An 18934-nucleotide genomic window follows, 5' to 3' on the forward strand; every position below is an offset into this window, starting at 1 on the left:
CATGAGGAAGTAAAAGTATGTGGATATATTGAAGCAACATCTCAAGACATCAGTCAGGAAGTTAAAGCATGGTTGCAAATGGGTCTTCCAAATGGACAATTACCCCAAGCATAATTCCAAAGTTGTGGCAAAATGGCTTAAGGACAACAAAGTCAAGGTATTGGAGTGGCCATCACAGAGCCCTGACCTCAATCCCATAGAAAATGTGTGGGCAGAACTGAAAAAGCGTGTGCGAGCAAGGAGGCCTACAAACCTAAGTCAGTTACACCAACTCTGTCAGGAGGAATGGGCCAAAATTCACCCAATTTATTATGGGAAGCTTGTGGAAGGATACCCGAAACGTTTGACCCAAGTTGAACAATTTAAAAGGCATTGCTACCAAATACTAATTGGGTGTATAAAACTGCTGACCCACTGGGAATGTGATGAAATAAATAAAAGCTGAAATAAATCATTCTCTACTATTATTTTGACATTTCACATTCTTAAAATAAAGTGGTGATCCTAACTGACCTAAGACAGGGAATTTTTTACTAGGATTTAATGTCAGGAATTGTGAAAAACTGAGTTTAAATGTATTTGGCTAAGGTGTATTTAAACTTCCGACTTCAACTGTATCTGATGCTAAAAGATAACCACAGACGCACACGCATAACTCACATGATGAGCAATCCTTGGTTGCTGCCAACATGGATCAGTTGAAAAAACTGCATTGGGAAGAAAGGCAACAAGGAAAGGGGAACTGACTTGAGCTGAACTAGTGCAGTTGAGGGGAGCTGCATGGGGAATTTGATTATCAACAGGCTAGAGAGAGAGATAGTCTCGTTCGTTAATGAGAGGCACACCACAATGCTCAAATCTCACTTCTTCTTTTTCATACTGCTGAAAATATCAGCTTCCACCGGGGTTGTGGTGGTGTTTGCTAACGACAAACGGACGCAGAGCAGTCAGTTATACAGGAGGGGAACGTTCATCTGACTGTCTGTATCAATGTCACTAACATCATTGGGGGGGTGGGGTTCTGTTCACATATACACTAGCAGGCAGCACACACTTCACCACATACTTGGTATTCACAAATCATGTTTGTACGGAAATGTCACAAATTACAATTCCATGAGAGATGTCTGTCTTTCCTATCATTTCAAAAGATCAGGCCACACAATTCGCTGCCATTTGTGGGAAAAACATAGTACAATTTCTGGCACATCATAGAACAAATACAAAATGGTGAATCCTTCACACTGACAATAGGAACCATCGAGGATATTAGCAAACAAAGAGAACAGTTTCCTGTGTTAAAGAATCATTGAAGGACATTTGATGCATGCATTACCAAGCAATGAATGTGCTCAATATCACAGCACTGTCCTTGAAGGTATCATGAAATGTCATCTGTATTCTATTATCAGATCATACTTAAAGTACGGTGATGGCACCATTATTTTTTGGATAAAGAGGCTTAATGTTTCCAAAACAGAGGTCATTCAGATTTACAGGGCTTGCAGTCAGAGTATACAACCACTTCATTATCCCACTCATAGATTGACTAAGCGAGACCATCGACATGACTTCTCACAAACTTCTGGCATCTTAAAAGCAAGCTATTTACACACAGCAGTAAACATTTCCCAGCCTTGAGAGAATGTGACGCCACAATGACCATGTCTGTCCCAGCCCTGGGACCTAGAGGCTTTGCACACAAGCTCACACTCATGGTCATCCTACAACCCTCTTCTCCATAGCTAGTAGTACTGTTCATTATCCAGTTCTACTTGAATCAGAATGCATCAACATACTTAATGATCATTTGATGTGTCAAGGACCATAATAGGATACTTCTCTAATTAACACCATTCATCTAAAAGCAAAGTTATGCTTGATACGAAAATCTGTCCGGAGTCTCCGTATGGAGGGTGTGATGCAATTGCACGGACCTCCTCCGTTGCCATGCAGAGGCCAAATTGAGCTCTGTACCGCGTCGCCGTGCGCCTCCCAAATTTTCCAACAATGCGGAAGGCTACGTATAGCTCCGGATTGACATGATTGGTTGATTGTAGGTAGGGGGTGGGAAGTCCTGTATAAAACACAAACTCCCTTCCTTGACAACAGCTCTGCTCAACGCCACGAAGCATGAATGCCCGGCTATCTGCTGAGGCCGTATCACCGTAAACTCTGTCAATGCAGATGTCGGATTGACCATGCAGCACCTTTTAATAATGGAGATTAATAATTCTCATCTTACTGGTCAGCATAAGATAACGGTGGATCACAAATCAGGTATCTCACACAAACAGACAAGAATGAGACTTTATTGGACTTACGTGAAGTTTATAACACTAAGATAATGGGCAGTTTACACATACAATAACAAACAGACATCTGATTTGTATGAGCATAATTATAACCTGTACAAGTCTTTCCGTACATTGTTGGTTGTGTATTCTCAGTGCATAGCATTACACACAGAGCAACTGTTGCACAGCACAATAGTATCCGAACAGGCTGAAATGGAATAAGGCTGTTTTTTTGTGTTTTTGTTTTTTAAAGACTGAAAATAGAGTGAGTTAACATACCTTTGCACAAAATTAAACCCAGGGAGAAAAAAAATCCTAAAAATAAAAAAAATGGCGAGAGGCAGGAGCCAGGCAGCTAGCCCTGCCCACTTTTGCAGGTAAAGCCTATTTTGATTTATTGCACCCCTTCCATCTGCATGCATGACATGTCCTACAACAGTATTTAACAAGCACTTTTTTAAAAAACGTTTTTTTTTTTTTTTCTCAAATAGTAAACAAGAGGCACTTTGTGGCAACCACAGACAGGCATCATAACATATTGCACAAATCAGCTAAAAACGAGTGACATGAATCTTACACACTGGCACCTTTAAGATGATTTTAATTATTTTTTAGAGCTGAAACTTAATTTTTGATGCTGCCCGTGAACTCCACACAGGTTTTAGCCCGTGCCATATAGAAATGGTTCCCGTAGGTTTCCCCTTTACTATATTTGTACTTTATGTTAAGGTACTGTGGCAAAATGTTTTTCAAGTGGGGCTACAGATGTCTAGGGGATGGCTTATGGCCTTAACTTGACGTAACGGTCCAGTGTTTCCAGAGTTCTACGAATGATGTCCTATAATTATATTACAATGAGTGAAGTACTTTTCCTTACAAAAATGGGTAATTAAGTAGCTTCTCTGTGTTGGAATGGTGTGGGCGTACCCCAACAGAACGGTGTGGGCGTACCCCAACAGAACGTTGTGGGCGTACCCCAACAGAACGTTGTGGGCGTACCCCAATAGAACGTTGTGGGCGTACCCCAACAGAACGTTGTGGGCGTACCCCAACAGAACGTTGTGGGCGTACCCCAACAGAACGTTGTGGGCGTACCCCAACAGAACAGTGTGGGCGTACCCCAACAGAACAGTGTGGGCGTACCCCAACAGAACAGTGTGGGCGTACCCCAACAGAACGGTGTGGGCGTACCCCAACAGAACGGTGTGGGCGTATACCAGTCATTAAAAATATCAAATGCAAGTAGACAGCTGATTGGACAGCTCAGCCAATAAGGCAGGATGACATTCTCTATGAGGAAATGGCAAGCATTTTTAAAAAACAGTCAGACAACTTTTAGGTGTTGAGTATTTTTTTCCTCCAATGTATGCTTTTGCCACAAATGAGTATAAGACGAGTCAACATTATATGGATAGGAGTTAACTTTTGAAAAAGTTTGAATTTCACTGGACAGTTACTTTAAAATAAGCTCGTTAACAGGGATGCCCTTGAATAGATTCATACATTTAAGCTGCTGAACATCCAGAATAGTAAGCATATGATCCAGATCTACTAATCGGGCTAAAAATAAATACTACCTGCAGAGTGTCTTTAACAGAATACTGTCATAAATAGTTTATTCATTTTCTTCCTCCAGATTTTTTTTCATTTTTATATAATAAAAGGGTCAGGACATTTTTCATTCAAACACCTTTTGGTTTCTATGGGGGGATGCATGAATACAAGATTAAGGTACAACTAGCCATATTATTCCTTCTTTCACTGATTGCAAGGCATTTGTTTTACTGAGGGGAACAACGGAGGGGGGGGGGGGGGGGGAAATACTGTGGACCACTGACTGAAACCCTGCAAAAACCTGTAACAGTGCAAAAGTCTAGTACAATATGTTGCTCTATTAATAGTAGCTTTAAATAAGTACTTGAACTATCAAGTCAGTGCTTGGGCAGAATGGTAGATTTCAAAGCAGTAGCAGAGTAATAAGCATTGTCAACTTCAAGTAAGGCAAAGAATACCTCCATAGGCCCCGCCTCCAAGAACAAAGAAAATGTTGAATAAAATAAGCTTACTTTTGGCAGGTTTTCAGTGAAGTAATAAAATGTAAACAAAAATATAACATCTAGATTAAGTGTTCCTGGGTTAGCTAGTGTACATTTTGCAATGAAGAAGTGTCTCCTTTCGACACCTAAGGGAAAGTAATTCTTTCAAAAAAAACAAGTCGAGATAAAACAGAATGTGTGATGGGGTTGTGAAAAGAGGGAAGCCTTAATGTCAAAAGTACAAGAAAAGGCAGCTTACATCACTACCCACTGAAGATTCCTGCCCAAGAGACTGAAGATTTTTGGTCTGGCCCGTAGCATGCCACAGGTCAGGTGTTACATATTTTTTTTGGCATGCTTAAAAGAAATTATGCATAATTAAATATGCTCATATAGTTTAGGGATTTGTATATATTTCTGAAGCAAGCACAAGACTTTCTGTCAAATCTGTAGCTGCATTATTCTCATTCCTCCACGAAATGAAACCTGTTTGTAGAAAGGAAAAGAACAGAACAAAAAAAGAACCCCAGCCAGTTAGGGACAGCGACTGCAGAAGTATGCACGTGCACGTTTAACAGTTCTCACACACAGAAGTAGTGTGTGCCACTGAAATTACTTGCACCATATGATTGGAACAGATTCTTGGCTCTGTTGTTATTATTGATCTTAAGTATGCAGTTTGGCAGTTTGTAAGCACCTTTTGTTGGATATACAAGTGCAACTCCACGGTAACAGAGTGATGCAGAGTCTTAAGAGTTTTCACTTAAAATGTCAAACAAAAACCAATGATTGCAAAGTTAAACAAACAATACAAGTCTATGGACAAGGACTACTTCATTTCCACTGAATTTTACAAAAAACACATTTACTTGAAGGAAAAGCTTGGTAACAGAATGATTTGTGACGTTGGTGCAATCATTCTGTTACCAAACTTTACAGCTGCACTTGTCCTTCAAGTAAATGTGTTTTTGTAACATTTTCTGTGGAAATCATTAAGTAGTCCTTTTGCTTAGAGTTGTATGGTTTGTTGAACTTTCCAATCATTTGGTTTTTGTTTGACATATAAAGTGAACAATTTGAGTCTCAGCATCACTCTGTTTCCGTGGAATTGCCAACAAGTGATCCCGGATCTCATTGGACCAAGTACGATAAGGCTGCAAACAAGTCAGTCAAGGAGCCAAAGATCTGATTTCACAAGAGAAAGATACCTAGAGCGCCTAAGTTCACATATTATCCACTCCTGGGTTGATCAAAACCTGCATTAACACCTTTGGATCGGTTCAGAGACAACGCTTTTACATTCAATACCTCTGCTCCCACAGTCTCTGACCAAGCATCAGCTCTAAGCCTATGGGCCTTACTGAACTCAGAGTAGGTCACCATCACTACCACTTCTGGTGTGTCCAGACACATACTAAGATGACAAAAGTGCAGTTTGTCAACAACAACAACAAAAAACGACACTTTCTAGAGACTGAGGAGAAACCGACACAATCACTAATGCAGGTTTTGATACATGTTCTAGTACGGCATGTTAAAAGGTACACATTTGGAACAGCTTACCCCTCTATAAGCACATGACACACTGAAGTAGTCACCAATTCAAAACATGAACCATCAAGTCAGTCAGCACTCTATACTATTGTCTTCTGTGATGATCTCCAAAACTATCTGGTTACCATTAAAATGAGGGGAAACGCCATGTACTGTATCATAAAAACACAAGGCCATTCTAAATGGCTTGCCAAAAGACTGAAATCATGCCTGCAGATACCATGAGAATAAAGTATGTCATTTTTGACCTCCTGGCTAAATACAATCAGATCTTAAATGACTTTAGAAATCTTAGTTTTTTGTTGTTGAAAAACATTGTATACAATTTATTAAACAAGATGGACATCGATTCCAATAACATGCACACTGTTTGTCGTTTAACTATAGTGTTAACGTTATTGCAACACTGGCTTCCCTGCAGTTCTCTGTTATATTATTTATCTTAACATAAAAACATCAACAATACACGGGATACTGCTTTTCTGCATACCTTGAACAGAAATGGTAGAAGGAATGGACATTGGTTAGATGTCATGTAGCTTAATAATAATGACAATAACAATAATCAAAATTCAACTGGAGAAATTCTAACATGCAGTTTATACTGCACAAACTCATGTGAGACAGCCTGCAAAAAGCACAAGGAGCATTCACAGTAGGTAGGATGAAAGGGGGGGGGGGGGGGGGGGGGGGGGGGTAAGGGCGTGGTGGAGGACAATGGATGAAGGGGGAGAAAGTGACAGAAGCACTGGCCTTGGTTTCCACAAGGAGATGGAGCAGCCAAATGTAGATTTCCAATAAGCCTCTCCAATACCAGATCTCCCATCTCCTGATCGTGGAAATCTTCTCTAGTCTTTGACAAAAAAAAAGGTATATTACATTACAGCTACTGAACCTTTTTCCACTCAACAACGGTGTCAATACTTTTCGGATGAAAGAGTGGGGGCGGGGCAAAAAAGTAAAAAAATAAAATAAAATTGGTCAGCATTATTGTTCTTAAATTGGTGGCATTTTCCATGACGCAAATGTCTTGCTGCCATAGGTTGGTGAGGAAAAAAGAACTTGCTTTTCAGTTTATATTCAAGTTCTCATTTTTTCCCTCTGAAAGCAGTATTTTTTCCCACTTTTTCTTTTTCACATCCCATAGAAATCTCTCACACTTTTGTTATTTGTGTGAGTTGCTCCTCGTCGAACGGTTCATTCTCTGGGTCAGAGTCTGTGGTGTCAGAGTATCGGTAATGGTCAGGCTCGTTGTCACTAACGTCTGGCGTTACCGAGGTGGAAGTGCTGGCCTCGGAGTTGAAGGGGTCCTCCACAGTCTTGGTAAAGTACAGCTTCACCTGTAATAACAGAGAAAACAACATCATTATCCACATTCTGAAACATGGTAACAAGAGCTATACCAAGCGGAAACATTTGAATCGAATTACAATGATTTGCCCTTATGAACTGCGGCAAAAGTTCATGAGAGCAATTACATTGGCAGTCAAATTATTTCCCAATTACTAATAAAAAGGGTACCCCCCCAATGAAATTAAGTCTCAATCACCTGACTGACCTTGAAGTTGGGGGAGAAGTATCTGTTTGCTTTATCCTTGTTGGCCTTGTCCAGGTCGTTCTTCGTCAGTGAGAGGATCAGGCATTCCTTGTCGTTGTCTCCCGTTCCTCCTGTGGTTGGGATTCCTTCCTGCTCCTTCGGTAACGTCCCGTTCTCCACCTTCTCGTCTGGTCCAGGGATGAAGAAAGTGTTCACCCAGAAGTGAAACATCTTGTCCTGATGGAAAAATACATGGGGGAGGGAGGGGTGAATAAAGGCAAGACATGACTCCAAAAAGCAGTTACATCATCTCAACCGCAAAACAAATGTAGGCTATACTCCAATCCAAAATCAGAACGTGTTTTTCAGTTAAATCCTGACATTCCTCATAATGAATCAGAATAGGCTGCTAAAACACCTCATTTAACATGCACATAAAAATCTAAATCATATAATCAGGAACCACACCTTCTTCATCATTTTGTTCTGTTTGTGGAAGAACTCCACCTTGATGTCTCCACACACAGGCAGCGGCTGGGGGAACTCAAAGAACACGTACTTCTCCTCCCGCCGTGTGTTCACCGGGTTGGACGTGTGGATCTTTACCTTCAGCTGGTACACCACAAACTGAGGATCTGTGGGGGGGCACAACAAGTTAACGCCAGTCACTCTCCTGGAGGGTGGAGAGACCACAGCACAGCAACTACAACCGGGTATATATTATTTACATCTAGGCAAATTATGAAAAGAGGACAGCAGAGAAAGGGACAGAATTACATAGTACCACTGCCAGGAATATTAAATATAGAAAAGACTGTTACAGTATCATGCGATAAGGGCCCTAAGAAGAGAAGAGTTGACCAAAGCCAAGCTCATTTAAGGGAGCACTTCTAGTCTAGAATCAGTCCACTGGGTTGTGCGGGATGCAGAGTTGATTGTTACCATATTAAGTTCCACCGATTCCAACAAACACTGACTTCTAAATCTACAACAACCTCCTAGTCAACATGTAAACATTGGATGAAAGCTGCTTATTATTACCCCAGTGCCAATTCCCTTTTCTGAAACCATGTGGAATCTGCTCACTCTTGTTTTTAACGGAAGTGTCCCCTTAGAGAGAGAGAGAAAAAAATAAAAAAGAGATTAACACAGAGTTCTGCTGCCCTGCCTGGGCTTGGGGAGGGAGTGGGTGGGTGGGTTATCACCAGGGCTATGTACAAACATACTGTATACAGGCTTACAACCACCCATAAACCGATCCTGACTCACCATTTCCACATGCGTTCAGCAACTTCCTGTTGTCAAGTTATTAGGAGCTTAACCAGTATAATAAAAATTACATAATGGCCCTTAAAATCAATCCTAATATTCATATTAATGCATCTCCTAACATATAGGCCTAAATAAGCATCAGCTAACATTTTTTCTAAGAAACTGACAGAAAACACAATCTTTACATTGCTGCTACTCACTAAGATTTTATAAAAAGGAGAGGGGCGGGTGCTTGGGTTTTGATTAAATTAAACCACTTCAAAATGTTGTGTGTTGTGTCATGGGAACTGACCACATTGGTGGGGGGGGGGGGGGTCACATCATGCTGTGTGTGTGTGTGTTCAGAATTGGGCCAGGGATTGACAAAGTCTGAAAGGCACTTGCCAAATCGAGCAAAGTCAGGAGTATGTTTTGATTTGCCCGAAAATGTCAATTCATTATTTACAGGAAGAAGTGTCATATATTGCTTGCCTATCACCTACACACAGTGGGGAGGAATCAGAAATATGATAACTGGAATTCTTTGTATTTTGGTTGTTATCAGTCAAATAAATCTCAGAGCAGGCTCAACTTGCCAGACTGCCGTAAGTTGTCCGTCTTTCGCTTAAACAATGGGGAGGAACCAGAAAGATCAGTTTTAGGCTACTGGAATTCTTTGTTGCTTAGTCGTTTTCTCTATTTTATGAAAAAATATCACCTGCCCAAAGGTGCAACCTCAGAGCAACTGCTCAGTTCACTTCCCCCAGGCAATAGGTCATCCCTGTAGGGCCCGCTAAAGGGACAGGGGAAGTGTCAGAAAAATGTGGACAAAGGAAGTGAAGAGGTGAAATGCCAGACACAGCTGACAAGAGCAGCCACTGATGACAGACTCAAGCAAAGGGGGTTGTTATATCATAGGTCCTTATAGGCCTGTAGTCATCTTCTGGCAATCCAGCAAGGTATAAACTCCCTTATCTGATGATGCATGCAGCCAAGTCAAATGACCAGTGAGCCAAGCAAATAATAGCAGTGAAAATACACCATGCTGTTTTGACTAGCATAACCATAATTGCAAAACGATACACTCCACTGTGGTTAATGTCAGTGTTGCATGGAGAAAAAATAAAGAAAAACAAACATGCAACATCGAGAACCAAAGCTGTGCAGAGCAAAGTAGAGGATAGGGGCAGGACAATCAACTGAAGATGACACTGTGAAAGTGTGTGAAAGCCAGTAGCACACAAGCCCAAGGTAAAACAGGATACAGGAAAGAAATAGGATTGAGACCAATGACAAGAGGAAAGCACTTACTACACGTTCCGCCACTGAACATGGGCACCGTCTCGAACACCATCTTGTGGAACAGCAGAGCCACTGGTTTGTACTCCAGCTGGTTCTTCAGAAGGTGGCTGTAGTAGTAGACATACCGCCTCTGACTGGGGATCGTTACTCCCTGTGGAATGGGAAAGAGAAACACTTAGTGAAACTGAAGATTTTTACTGGCAGTAAAGGGGATGACGACAAGCCTTTATATAATCCTAAAAAATGTTAAAGCCTGCAACTATTCATCATGTAGCCTACAATTAAAACAAAGATTAGCGATACTAGCAACACCCATGATGAACAGGTCTATGGTGTTGACATTATCATCATTTTATCTGTTTAACCCTTATCTTACCAGCAAGGTAAGTTGAAAATGGCCTGGGGGATGAGTTTGAGTGGAGATCAGAGGGGTTGAATGAGCCAACTAGAAAATGGGGATGATCAGTTTCCATGACAGTAGGACGGACAGATTGGAACAATAAAAAAATGTACCTTCTTATCTCTGGTCCTGACTTCGCCGTAGAAGTCGAGAGCTTCTTGTGCTTTGAGGAACTTGCCCCGGTGTAACAGGTAAGCACAGATCATGACACCCGTACGTCCCTTTCCAGCTTTACAGTGAATCGCCGCCACATGATTGTCGTCTTCACTTAACCAAAGGTCAAGATCTTCGCAGAACGGTTTGATCAGCTCCAGCTGGGGCGGATTGTGATCCTCAAACGGATATTGTGCAACTGGAGAGAGACAGACAGAGACCGGGCTCAGTTATCGTCACACGTGGGTTTTTAGTGAAAGATTGATTCATTCACTGACTGCCTGAAAGACAGTGATAATGGTTTCACTCTGATGTAATATCTAACCTCTGCAATTGAATTTGGTTGCGTCATAATGTCGCTCAGCGCACCTATAAAAAAGGGACAAACAAAATACGTTGTTATAATACTGGGATTCAAACAGCCGCCTTCTTTCTTTTGTACAATCTGTCAGCATATTACATGTTGATGTAAGATCCCTCTGATGTGTGCTAGATTGTTACAGCAACCTCAACTTCCACACAGATTCATGAAAAACTGTTAATTGTATATTTTGTGTCTACTTCCCCTCTGATTCTCATGACCACTAATAAGAGAAATGTTGTTAACCAGTAGATATGTTTCCATCCAATTGCCAACAGATTTTCAGGAGAATATTATTATTATTATTTAAATGTTTTAATCTGCATAAAAACAATGAGAATTTTCCCACCAGAATTGAAATGGTTGCGGATAAAAGGCTGTGCATGATGATGTAATGCACGTAAAAATAACTTGCGGTTAAATTCCCATGTACCAAACAAAAAATACAAGTTAAATGGGTTTCAAATCATTTTTTCAACAATACTGATGCTTTTGTCACACACACACACAAAAAATGGTCTTGGCACACACATTTTAGCCAACAGTTCACAGATACAGCGCGAGTATAGCATACAAGATGATATTATTATAGACAAAAATAGCAAGATGTTTATTTGTCAAACAGCAGCCCTGAATTGATAATCATGTCACAAGAATCTATGTTTATTGGAAAGGAGCATCAAGCTCATCAACATTCACTTTCACCACCCTGTGAAGTTCATCTTAACTTATATGTAGCATAATAAGCTGCAAGCTTGTAGTGGGAGGACCACACAATATATATCATTGTGTGACTCCCAAGTTTACTTCAATATGGTTATTTTATCAATATTTGTGCATTTAAAAAAATCCCACCTTGTCTAGCGTATTTTGTTTTGCCGACATTTGGAAAGTTCACCGATAGATTTGCTGTTTCGTGACATTTTATCCGGCATATACTTTACTACTCACATAAAAAAAAAAGTTGGATGGAAACCTGGTTAATGAGAAACCTGTGGTCTTTAGTATCTTTGTAGCGCGCAGTGAGTCATTCGGTTAATGCCAGTCTACTAACTAAACGACTTCATACTGAGTGAGGAAGACATTGTCGTAAATTCCCTTTCCAGGGTAAAATTATGCCAAAGGTTACCATGATATGATTGTTCTACCCCTTCATCACAATGCCTAGGCCTATCCATCAATAACCACTGATGACTAAAGGCAAATAAGTGGCTACTGCGGTTTGCATTCTCAAAAACATGAGGACTTTTCTTCCTCCGGGCCTATACTCCACAGACATTTTCTGCATGCATCAGACATAACTTTGCAGCACAGCAACCGCCACTGACCATACTGCATATGCACAAGCAAAATAGTCAGACACCAGGGTACTCACAGATTATATATCTTGTAATGATTTTTGTGTTTAGAGTCCAGAAACCTGAGGAGAGAAAGGGAGGAGAATTACTTTTCCATCCGGCACAATTTTTTTCACAGATTCTGGTCCGATCTAAACCTTTCAACACTAACTTGCACAGTGTAATGACAGCATGTCATAGGGGCAGACTGACAGGCTCTCAGACAAGCACAATAATAGTGTTACAACATTGACTATCCAGGGTTCTACTTTTTCCCCAATGGCGACACTGGTGCTACCAACTTTTTCAGCTGGTGGCACTAGCGCATGATTTGGTCGCACCAGTTTTATTTTATATTTGATAAAGGCCTGGCCTGTCCCCCATAATGTGCCTGCATTCCTTCCAGAACCTGGCTAACAATGACTAGCCATCTTTTAACTTAGCCCTTGTGTTCTTACATTGATTTGGATAGATTTACTGTAACAGCAAAAAAGAGACTTCAAATAAAGTGCAACATTTATTTATTGAAGATTTCAAAGTGCCATGTGTTCTTTTCTGCAAAATCCTCTAGAGAGCAGAATTTGACAAAATTATACTTAATGACTGCAAAAATAAGGCGGGGGGGGGGGCACCAGTGTTGGGCTAGCAGTATTTCTTATAGCGTGAGCACCAGTGTTGGGCTAGCAGTATTTCTTATAGCGTGAGCACCAGTGCTGGGCTAGCAGTATTTCTTATAGCGTGAGCACCAGTGTTGGGCTAGCAGTATTTCTTATAGCGTGAGCACTAGTGTTGGGCTAGCAGTATTTCTTATAGCGTGAGCACCAGTGTTGGGCTAGCAGTATTTATCATAGCGCACTTGCGCATCAATAAAGTATCAATTTATGTAGCACATAATCATGATTCTACCAGGTAGGCATAAAGGCTATTTTATAGTTACATTTTAATTGCCTTTTCATCTATCTGAAAACGGTTAGGCCATCATTAGTATCGCTAACGGCTACACAAAGTGGTAATGTATAGGCCCAACATGCACCACACACAGCAGGGCTTGACATTCAGGTAAATTTGCCAATGTCAACTTAAAGCTACCGGGTAGCTTTAGCCCGGGTCGAGACCTGACAGGAAAGCGAATGATGTGTGCATAATTTCAAAAGCAGGTGATTTTCATATTTCATTGGCGGGCTGAGAAAGTAGCCTATACAGGGTTCAAACAGAGATTGGCAAGTCAAATTCAAGGATTTTCAAGGACTTTTCCAAGCACTTAATTGAAATCGTCAACGACCTACATTTTATATTTCATTGCTGTAATAGCCTAAAGAAAAAAGCTCCCTCCAATGTATGCAACAAAAAAAAGTATCCAATGGCATTATGCATTGCCATTTTTACATTCTAAAATATGTCAGAATACTGTGGGCACACAGTAACACACTAATTATATCTGTCCATGTGGTAGCTAGTCAGTCTCGCCATTTGAGATGTTTAAGAGTTGAGGGGTTACTGTATCATGTTTTAAAATGAGAAGGCAACACACACAAAAAATCTGGGTATCCTTTGTAATGGAACACTTTGTATGGAAAACCAAGTTGAAGCCAACATTTGATGTTGTGATGCTCATAATAACTGCACATGGATTTACCACAACAGACTAGTGCAACACCCTTCAATTGAAACGGCGTGAAACAAATGAAAGTGCCTACTACCCTCAGAAAAACTGATTAGAAATTAAACCACGAAATAAGTATATTGTGGCAGTAGAACTTCTAAAAATCAGCTACCATAAATTACTTTTCAAGGACAAAAGAGCCCAGAGGAAATTTTGAAGGTGGGCTATTCTATGATGACTAAATTGGACTTGGCAAATATTCTACCAAGACTTCAAACTTTTTAAATATCCATTCTTGCCTTATCATTTACTGGTAGATATCAAAACTTGGAGCATCTTTCCTACCATTACTGCTGTTGGTCTTTGCTCCACGCAACAACCAGCTGTTGGGAGAGCTGCGTGCTCTCTTTGCCTGACAGATTATCTATAGGCTGTGTGTGCGCAGCAAGCGTGTGATAAATAAACAGACCTAACGAACGCGTCGGGAATCCATCTGTTTTCTTAGCAATTATAGCCTAGAATAAAAATCGCATTACAATATTTTTCTCACTTGCCCAAGCGGGCCTCTGACGGGGATGATCGACTGGCCCGTAGAGGGTTTCCAAAATCGCCCCTGTATGTTGAGCCCAGGGGCATTCCCGTTCCGTTGTTGGTTTATTGTTGGTCAACTGAACATTACTGTTTGAATAAATCATGATAAAAAAAGCTAATTGTGAACCAAAGACTAAATGTGACCAGGTAAAAACATTTTTTATTTTTTTTATACTGGCACCCTTGTGACCAATTAAAAATGTGTGTCGCTCGGCCAGGTCAAACGGTTACAAATGCGACTGTTTTGGTCGCAGTATTGAACCCTGCTATCAGTAGGGCATGTTCGTTATGTCGGTTTATTTATTTAACAGATTGGTTAACACATCTAAAAACTACAGTGTCGGGGAAATGACGAAGGCTGCTTTTTCTGTTCACATTTCAAAAAGCCAGCAACTTTCTGTGTCTACTACAGCCTGCGTAAATCGAAGGAAATTGTTTGGCCTATACAACAACCAGGGTCAGGTTAAGTTCACAGGTGACTTGCAGGTCACTCCTTTGGTTTCAGTTGACTAATTAGGTAAGCCTCTGCAGCTGGGATGACAGAATGCATTTCAAACATCCTATTCTTACCACTGTTGCCCATATAATGATAATCTGTGAGAAACAAGATGAGACCAAAGATAGGCCTAGTTTACCAAAGTTTGTGCAAATTCTGTTATGGAATGGGTTTGGTTAAGGTAGTTAGGACAAGTTAACTACCTGCTGTTTTCATTTACATGTAACCCTTTTCAGTCATTTACATTCTAAGAAACCCCTTCATTATTTCGACTGGGACATCCACATTTGGTTTTTTAAGTACTTACCGTACTACGTCATCGATGTTGTTTCTGTAGACACCCTCAAGTCTTTCAGCAGGAAAGCCCATAGCAATTATGTTTGGATAAATATCTGAACGCAGGAGTCAAAGAAACCAGCAGTTTGGCTGCTGAGGTCAGAGACTAAAGGGAAGAATCACACCTAGGCCAATATTAATCACCAACATACACATACAATTATGATTGTCTAGCAATCGTTATTCAATTCACACATCTCGACAACCGTCGCACACACAAACAACTCCTTGATTTGCCCAAACATAGATATCGTATATCACATCTTACACCATACTGTACATGCATTGCTTATTATGCCAGACCAATCATGACAGAGCTGTATGGAGAACAGGACAGAGCATGTGTAATATGGAACAGATGGTGCTCTCTCTACGAGACCCAGTGACGGACATCTAACCTACCAGGCCCCACAAGGGCACCAAATAAATCACATTGTGCCACAGCCAACTGCCCCCGCCCTTCCCATCATCTCTCCGAAAGAGCATTACATCACTCACATCATCACTTAGATATATGTATAATATAAACGCACACGTCGGTCTAATTTCCTCATGTCACTTGGGAAATATATCCAAGCACAAAATAATTGAATTCTTCATACAAAGAAAATGACCTATTTTGTCAAACAATTCATCAGAAATAGGCTACTATTATATGAAATACAAAACGTGATCTCTAAATGATTATTCTATTACTGTTAATTTACTGAGACCCGGGCCGTCTCGTCACACGCTCAACTCCTCCGATAGCGTACTTTACATTTGAACTGGCATAACATCACAATGACATCATGCTCAAAAAGTACCCGAGACTACTGCAATGACAAACGCAACGTCAGCATGAGCCTCACATTTAACTGTTCCTATCAAATAAATAGTCAATGGACTGAATGGGATCAATTAAATTGTTCCAGAACATAGGTAGTCTAAAGGCCTACTGCCATTTTCCAGCAACACCATTTAGGAAATTAATGTAGAATCTTCATATTCTTAAATAGCACAGACGTAGGCCTATAATAAAATATTTTTAAAAAACTAACATATCATGACAAAAACCTCTTCTAGTTCCATGAAGACGAGGAGTTTCAAATGGCAAATGTCAGTTAAGGCCTAAACCTCTGCTACTAGTGTGGAGGGAAAGGCTTGCTGCTGATGTGAAATCCTATCACAATTTTAAGGCCAATTCCTAGAACTGAATTCATTACATAACAACCATGGCTACATTGCGTTCCCAAACAATGACCAACAATGCCTGGCACTATAGATATATCAAAACAAAGTGATTTAGCTATAATAACACGTTTCACTCATACAATATCTAACTCACACTTTATCATCATTATCATCATGCTTAGTTAGGAAAATCCTAACCCCTTGGTTCCAAAATGTGGGGTTGGGAAAATGTAAATGGGGTACACTTGAGAAATCTATACTCTTATCAAACAAATTAATAACTTTCTCTTCAAAATGAGTATAGAATACAACCTTTTAGTGTCAACCAATGGCGTTATACAATATGTTGGGACAGCCTACAGGAACAACAATTTTGTGAATATGAACACAGGGCGTTTACTAGGGAATATAATGTTTCCAAATGGGGTCCCCTGCATTTTCTTACATCAATTTGCATTTGCGTGCAGAAAATATATGGGAATCCCTGCCCTAACCCTATTCCAGTTCTGGTTTTTGCACAGAGCTTTCTGAGACCACTGAACCAAGGGACCACAGGCACAAAAAAATGGCTTTGACCATTTCAAGTGCAAGACAAGAAGACATGACAACTGAACATGCCAATAGTACCCGGCACTTCCTCCAATCGCTCATAACCTTTACCTGGCTTTAATTTGTGCATTCTACATGCACCTATACTTTCACAATTTGATTGCATACCTTGGTTAGGTGACCCATTTCAGACAAATCTAGCATCTGAACACTTGTCTTTTAAAGAATGCTCTTCTTCGGTCATTCATAACTAAACATTTTATCCCTGACACTGCTCAAATCAATACAAACAAGCTGACCTCATTAAGACATCAAGACAAGCAAACCAAAGGTCTACTGATTACGTTCATTCTAGCACCATGAAATTGGTACATCCCACTAATGAGCAAGTACTATTAACATTTCCCCTCACGCTGATAATGATTCAATGCTTTTGGTCTTTGTGTGGCTAGCAGCAGCAACACTGATTGTGATTATAACGTTAATCCATTAGCTATAGCTTGCTAGATTATTTTGTAGGCCAGAGAACTGCAACAATGCGTCGCAAAAGGTTGATCTCTTTGTTCCCCATCCAGGAGTTAGCTGGCTATATTAGCTAACTAACCAGTTGACAACCAAATAATGAATCAAGACTTCACATTATCAACATCAATTAACTACAGAACATTAGCTAGCCTAGACACATTTTCCTTATGTTATGATGTTGAATCTCTCATTCAATCATGATGATGTGCTAGCTAGCTAGCTAACGTTATGCAAGTTATGGGATATATTTAGCCATCAAGACTGCATTTAATTGAACAGGACAGACACCTTTATCAAATAGCAATTTAGCAAAGAGTAGGTTAGTGTCATTAGCTCCCTAACGTTAGATAGTTATTATTTCACGATATATTTAAAACGTTAACTAGCTAACGATATATTATTATATATAGATATATATATTCGAAGTCATGTTCACCGACTACGTTAGCTAGCTAATCATCTTATGGATAAAGGTTAAGTTATCAATATAGGCATCCATGTGTTAGCTACAGTAGCTAGCTAACTGGATACAGTAGCTAACAATTTAATATAGACAATGATGAACATAGACACATTACTGTAGCTAGCTAATATTACAGACATTGAACAAAAAGGATACAAGTCAAGTCCAAGTCAAACCCATCTTCCTGGTATCTCCTTTTGTTTCGGCTGACAATTTCCTTTATGATTGCAGCCATATCTGTGGCAGGAGTCTTTAACGTTTTTAAATTAAGAGAAAGTATCGTTGCCTTTGTATGAAATGTTGCCAATATTTTTCTCCCTCTCAATCCCGTTGGTGTCAAACGTTGACAGCTAGCTAAGCTAGCCGTGCTAGCTAGAATAGTTTCTGCTGCCGATAGGTCATAAAGGAGGGCCTCACTCCGTTCCACCACAGGCCCGGCTTCACAGGTCCCGCAATTTCACATAAAATCCCCCAGATGAATAGGTGATTAATTATCCAGCCCCCGGAGCGTTGTATTTCAAGAGAATACCAAGTATCTGATTTCGCCAAAAGCGCCGTGATTATGCCAGAAAAGTGGAGAGAAATCTCCCCGATGTTCCTTGCCCAGAAAAGTGACTGACACACTCGATCTCAGCACACACGTAGCTAGATATGGCTAGCGCATAGCATGTCAATTCTTTAAAAAAAGAAAAAAAAGCAGTCATCCGACAATTTTTTTTTAAGGAAAATTGACAGCCTCCAGTTCAAAGACTACAAATGTGTTCGATTTTTTTAAATTTTTATAACACGCCTGCCGTTCTTCCCTGAAACGTCCCTTTCCCAGTACTGACTCGTTTCTCCCAGCCCCAGGCTGCACTCGCGAACTTCCATCATGGCTTCCGTAAGTTCCGTTCCAATTGAAAAGGGCTACGATTGGACAGAACGTTATGCCGCAGTGTAAAATAGTTCATCAAAGACGTCTCTCCGACAA

General features: G+C 40.4%; 1 protein-coding gene across 4 annotated transcripts; it reads right to left on the bottom strand.

The window, feature by feature from the left end:
- Positions 1 to 2296: 2296 nt before the first annotated feature.
- Positions 2297 to 18866, bottom strand: LOC109870175 (phosphatidylinositol 3,4,5-trisphosphate 3-phosphatase and dual-specificity protein phosphatase PTEN). 4 transcript variants are annotated; one of them, XM_020460559.2, is made up of 10 exons: positions 18121 to 18865; positions 15226 to 15310; positions 12267 to 12311; positions 10856 to 10899; positions 10491 to 10729; positions 9987 to 10128; positions 8466 to 8534; positions 7893 to 8059; positions 7437 to 7661; positions 2297 to 7227 (listed from the first exon to the last, which is right to left on the bottom strand). In XM_020460559.2, exons 1-10 carry the CDS (start codon positions 18197 to 18199, stop codon positions 7042 to 7044), a joined length of 1281 nt encoding a protein of 426 aa, XP_020316148.1. In that variant the 5' UTR covers positions 18200 to 18865; the 3' UTR covers positions 2297 to 7041. The 4 variants fall into 4 exon arrangements, with proteins under 4 accessions (XP_020316148.1, XP_020316149.1, XP_020316150.1 ...); XM_020460560.2 differs by having other exon boundaries at positions 7446 to 7661; positions 18121 to 18861; XM_020460561.2 differs by lacking the exon at positions 8466 to 8534 and having other exon boundaries at positions 18121 to 18866.
- Positions 18867 to 18934: the final 68 nt, after the last annotated feature.

The sequence above is a fragment of the Oncorhynchus kisutch genome, linkage group LG25, assembly GCF_002021735.2.
Source record: "Oncorhynchus kisutch isolate 150728-3 linkage group LG25, Okis_V2, whole genome shotgun sequence".
NCBI lineage: Eukaryota > Metazoa > Chordata > Actinopteri > Salmoniformes > Salmonidae > Oncorhynchus > Oncorhynchus kisutch.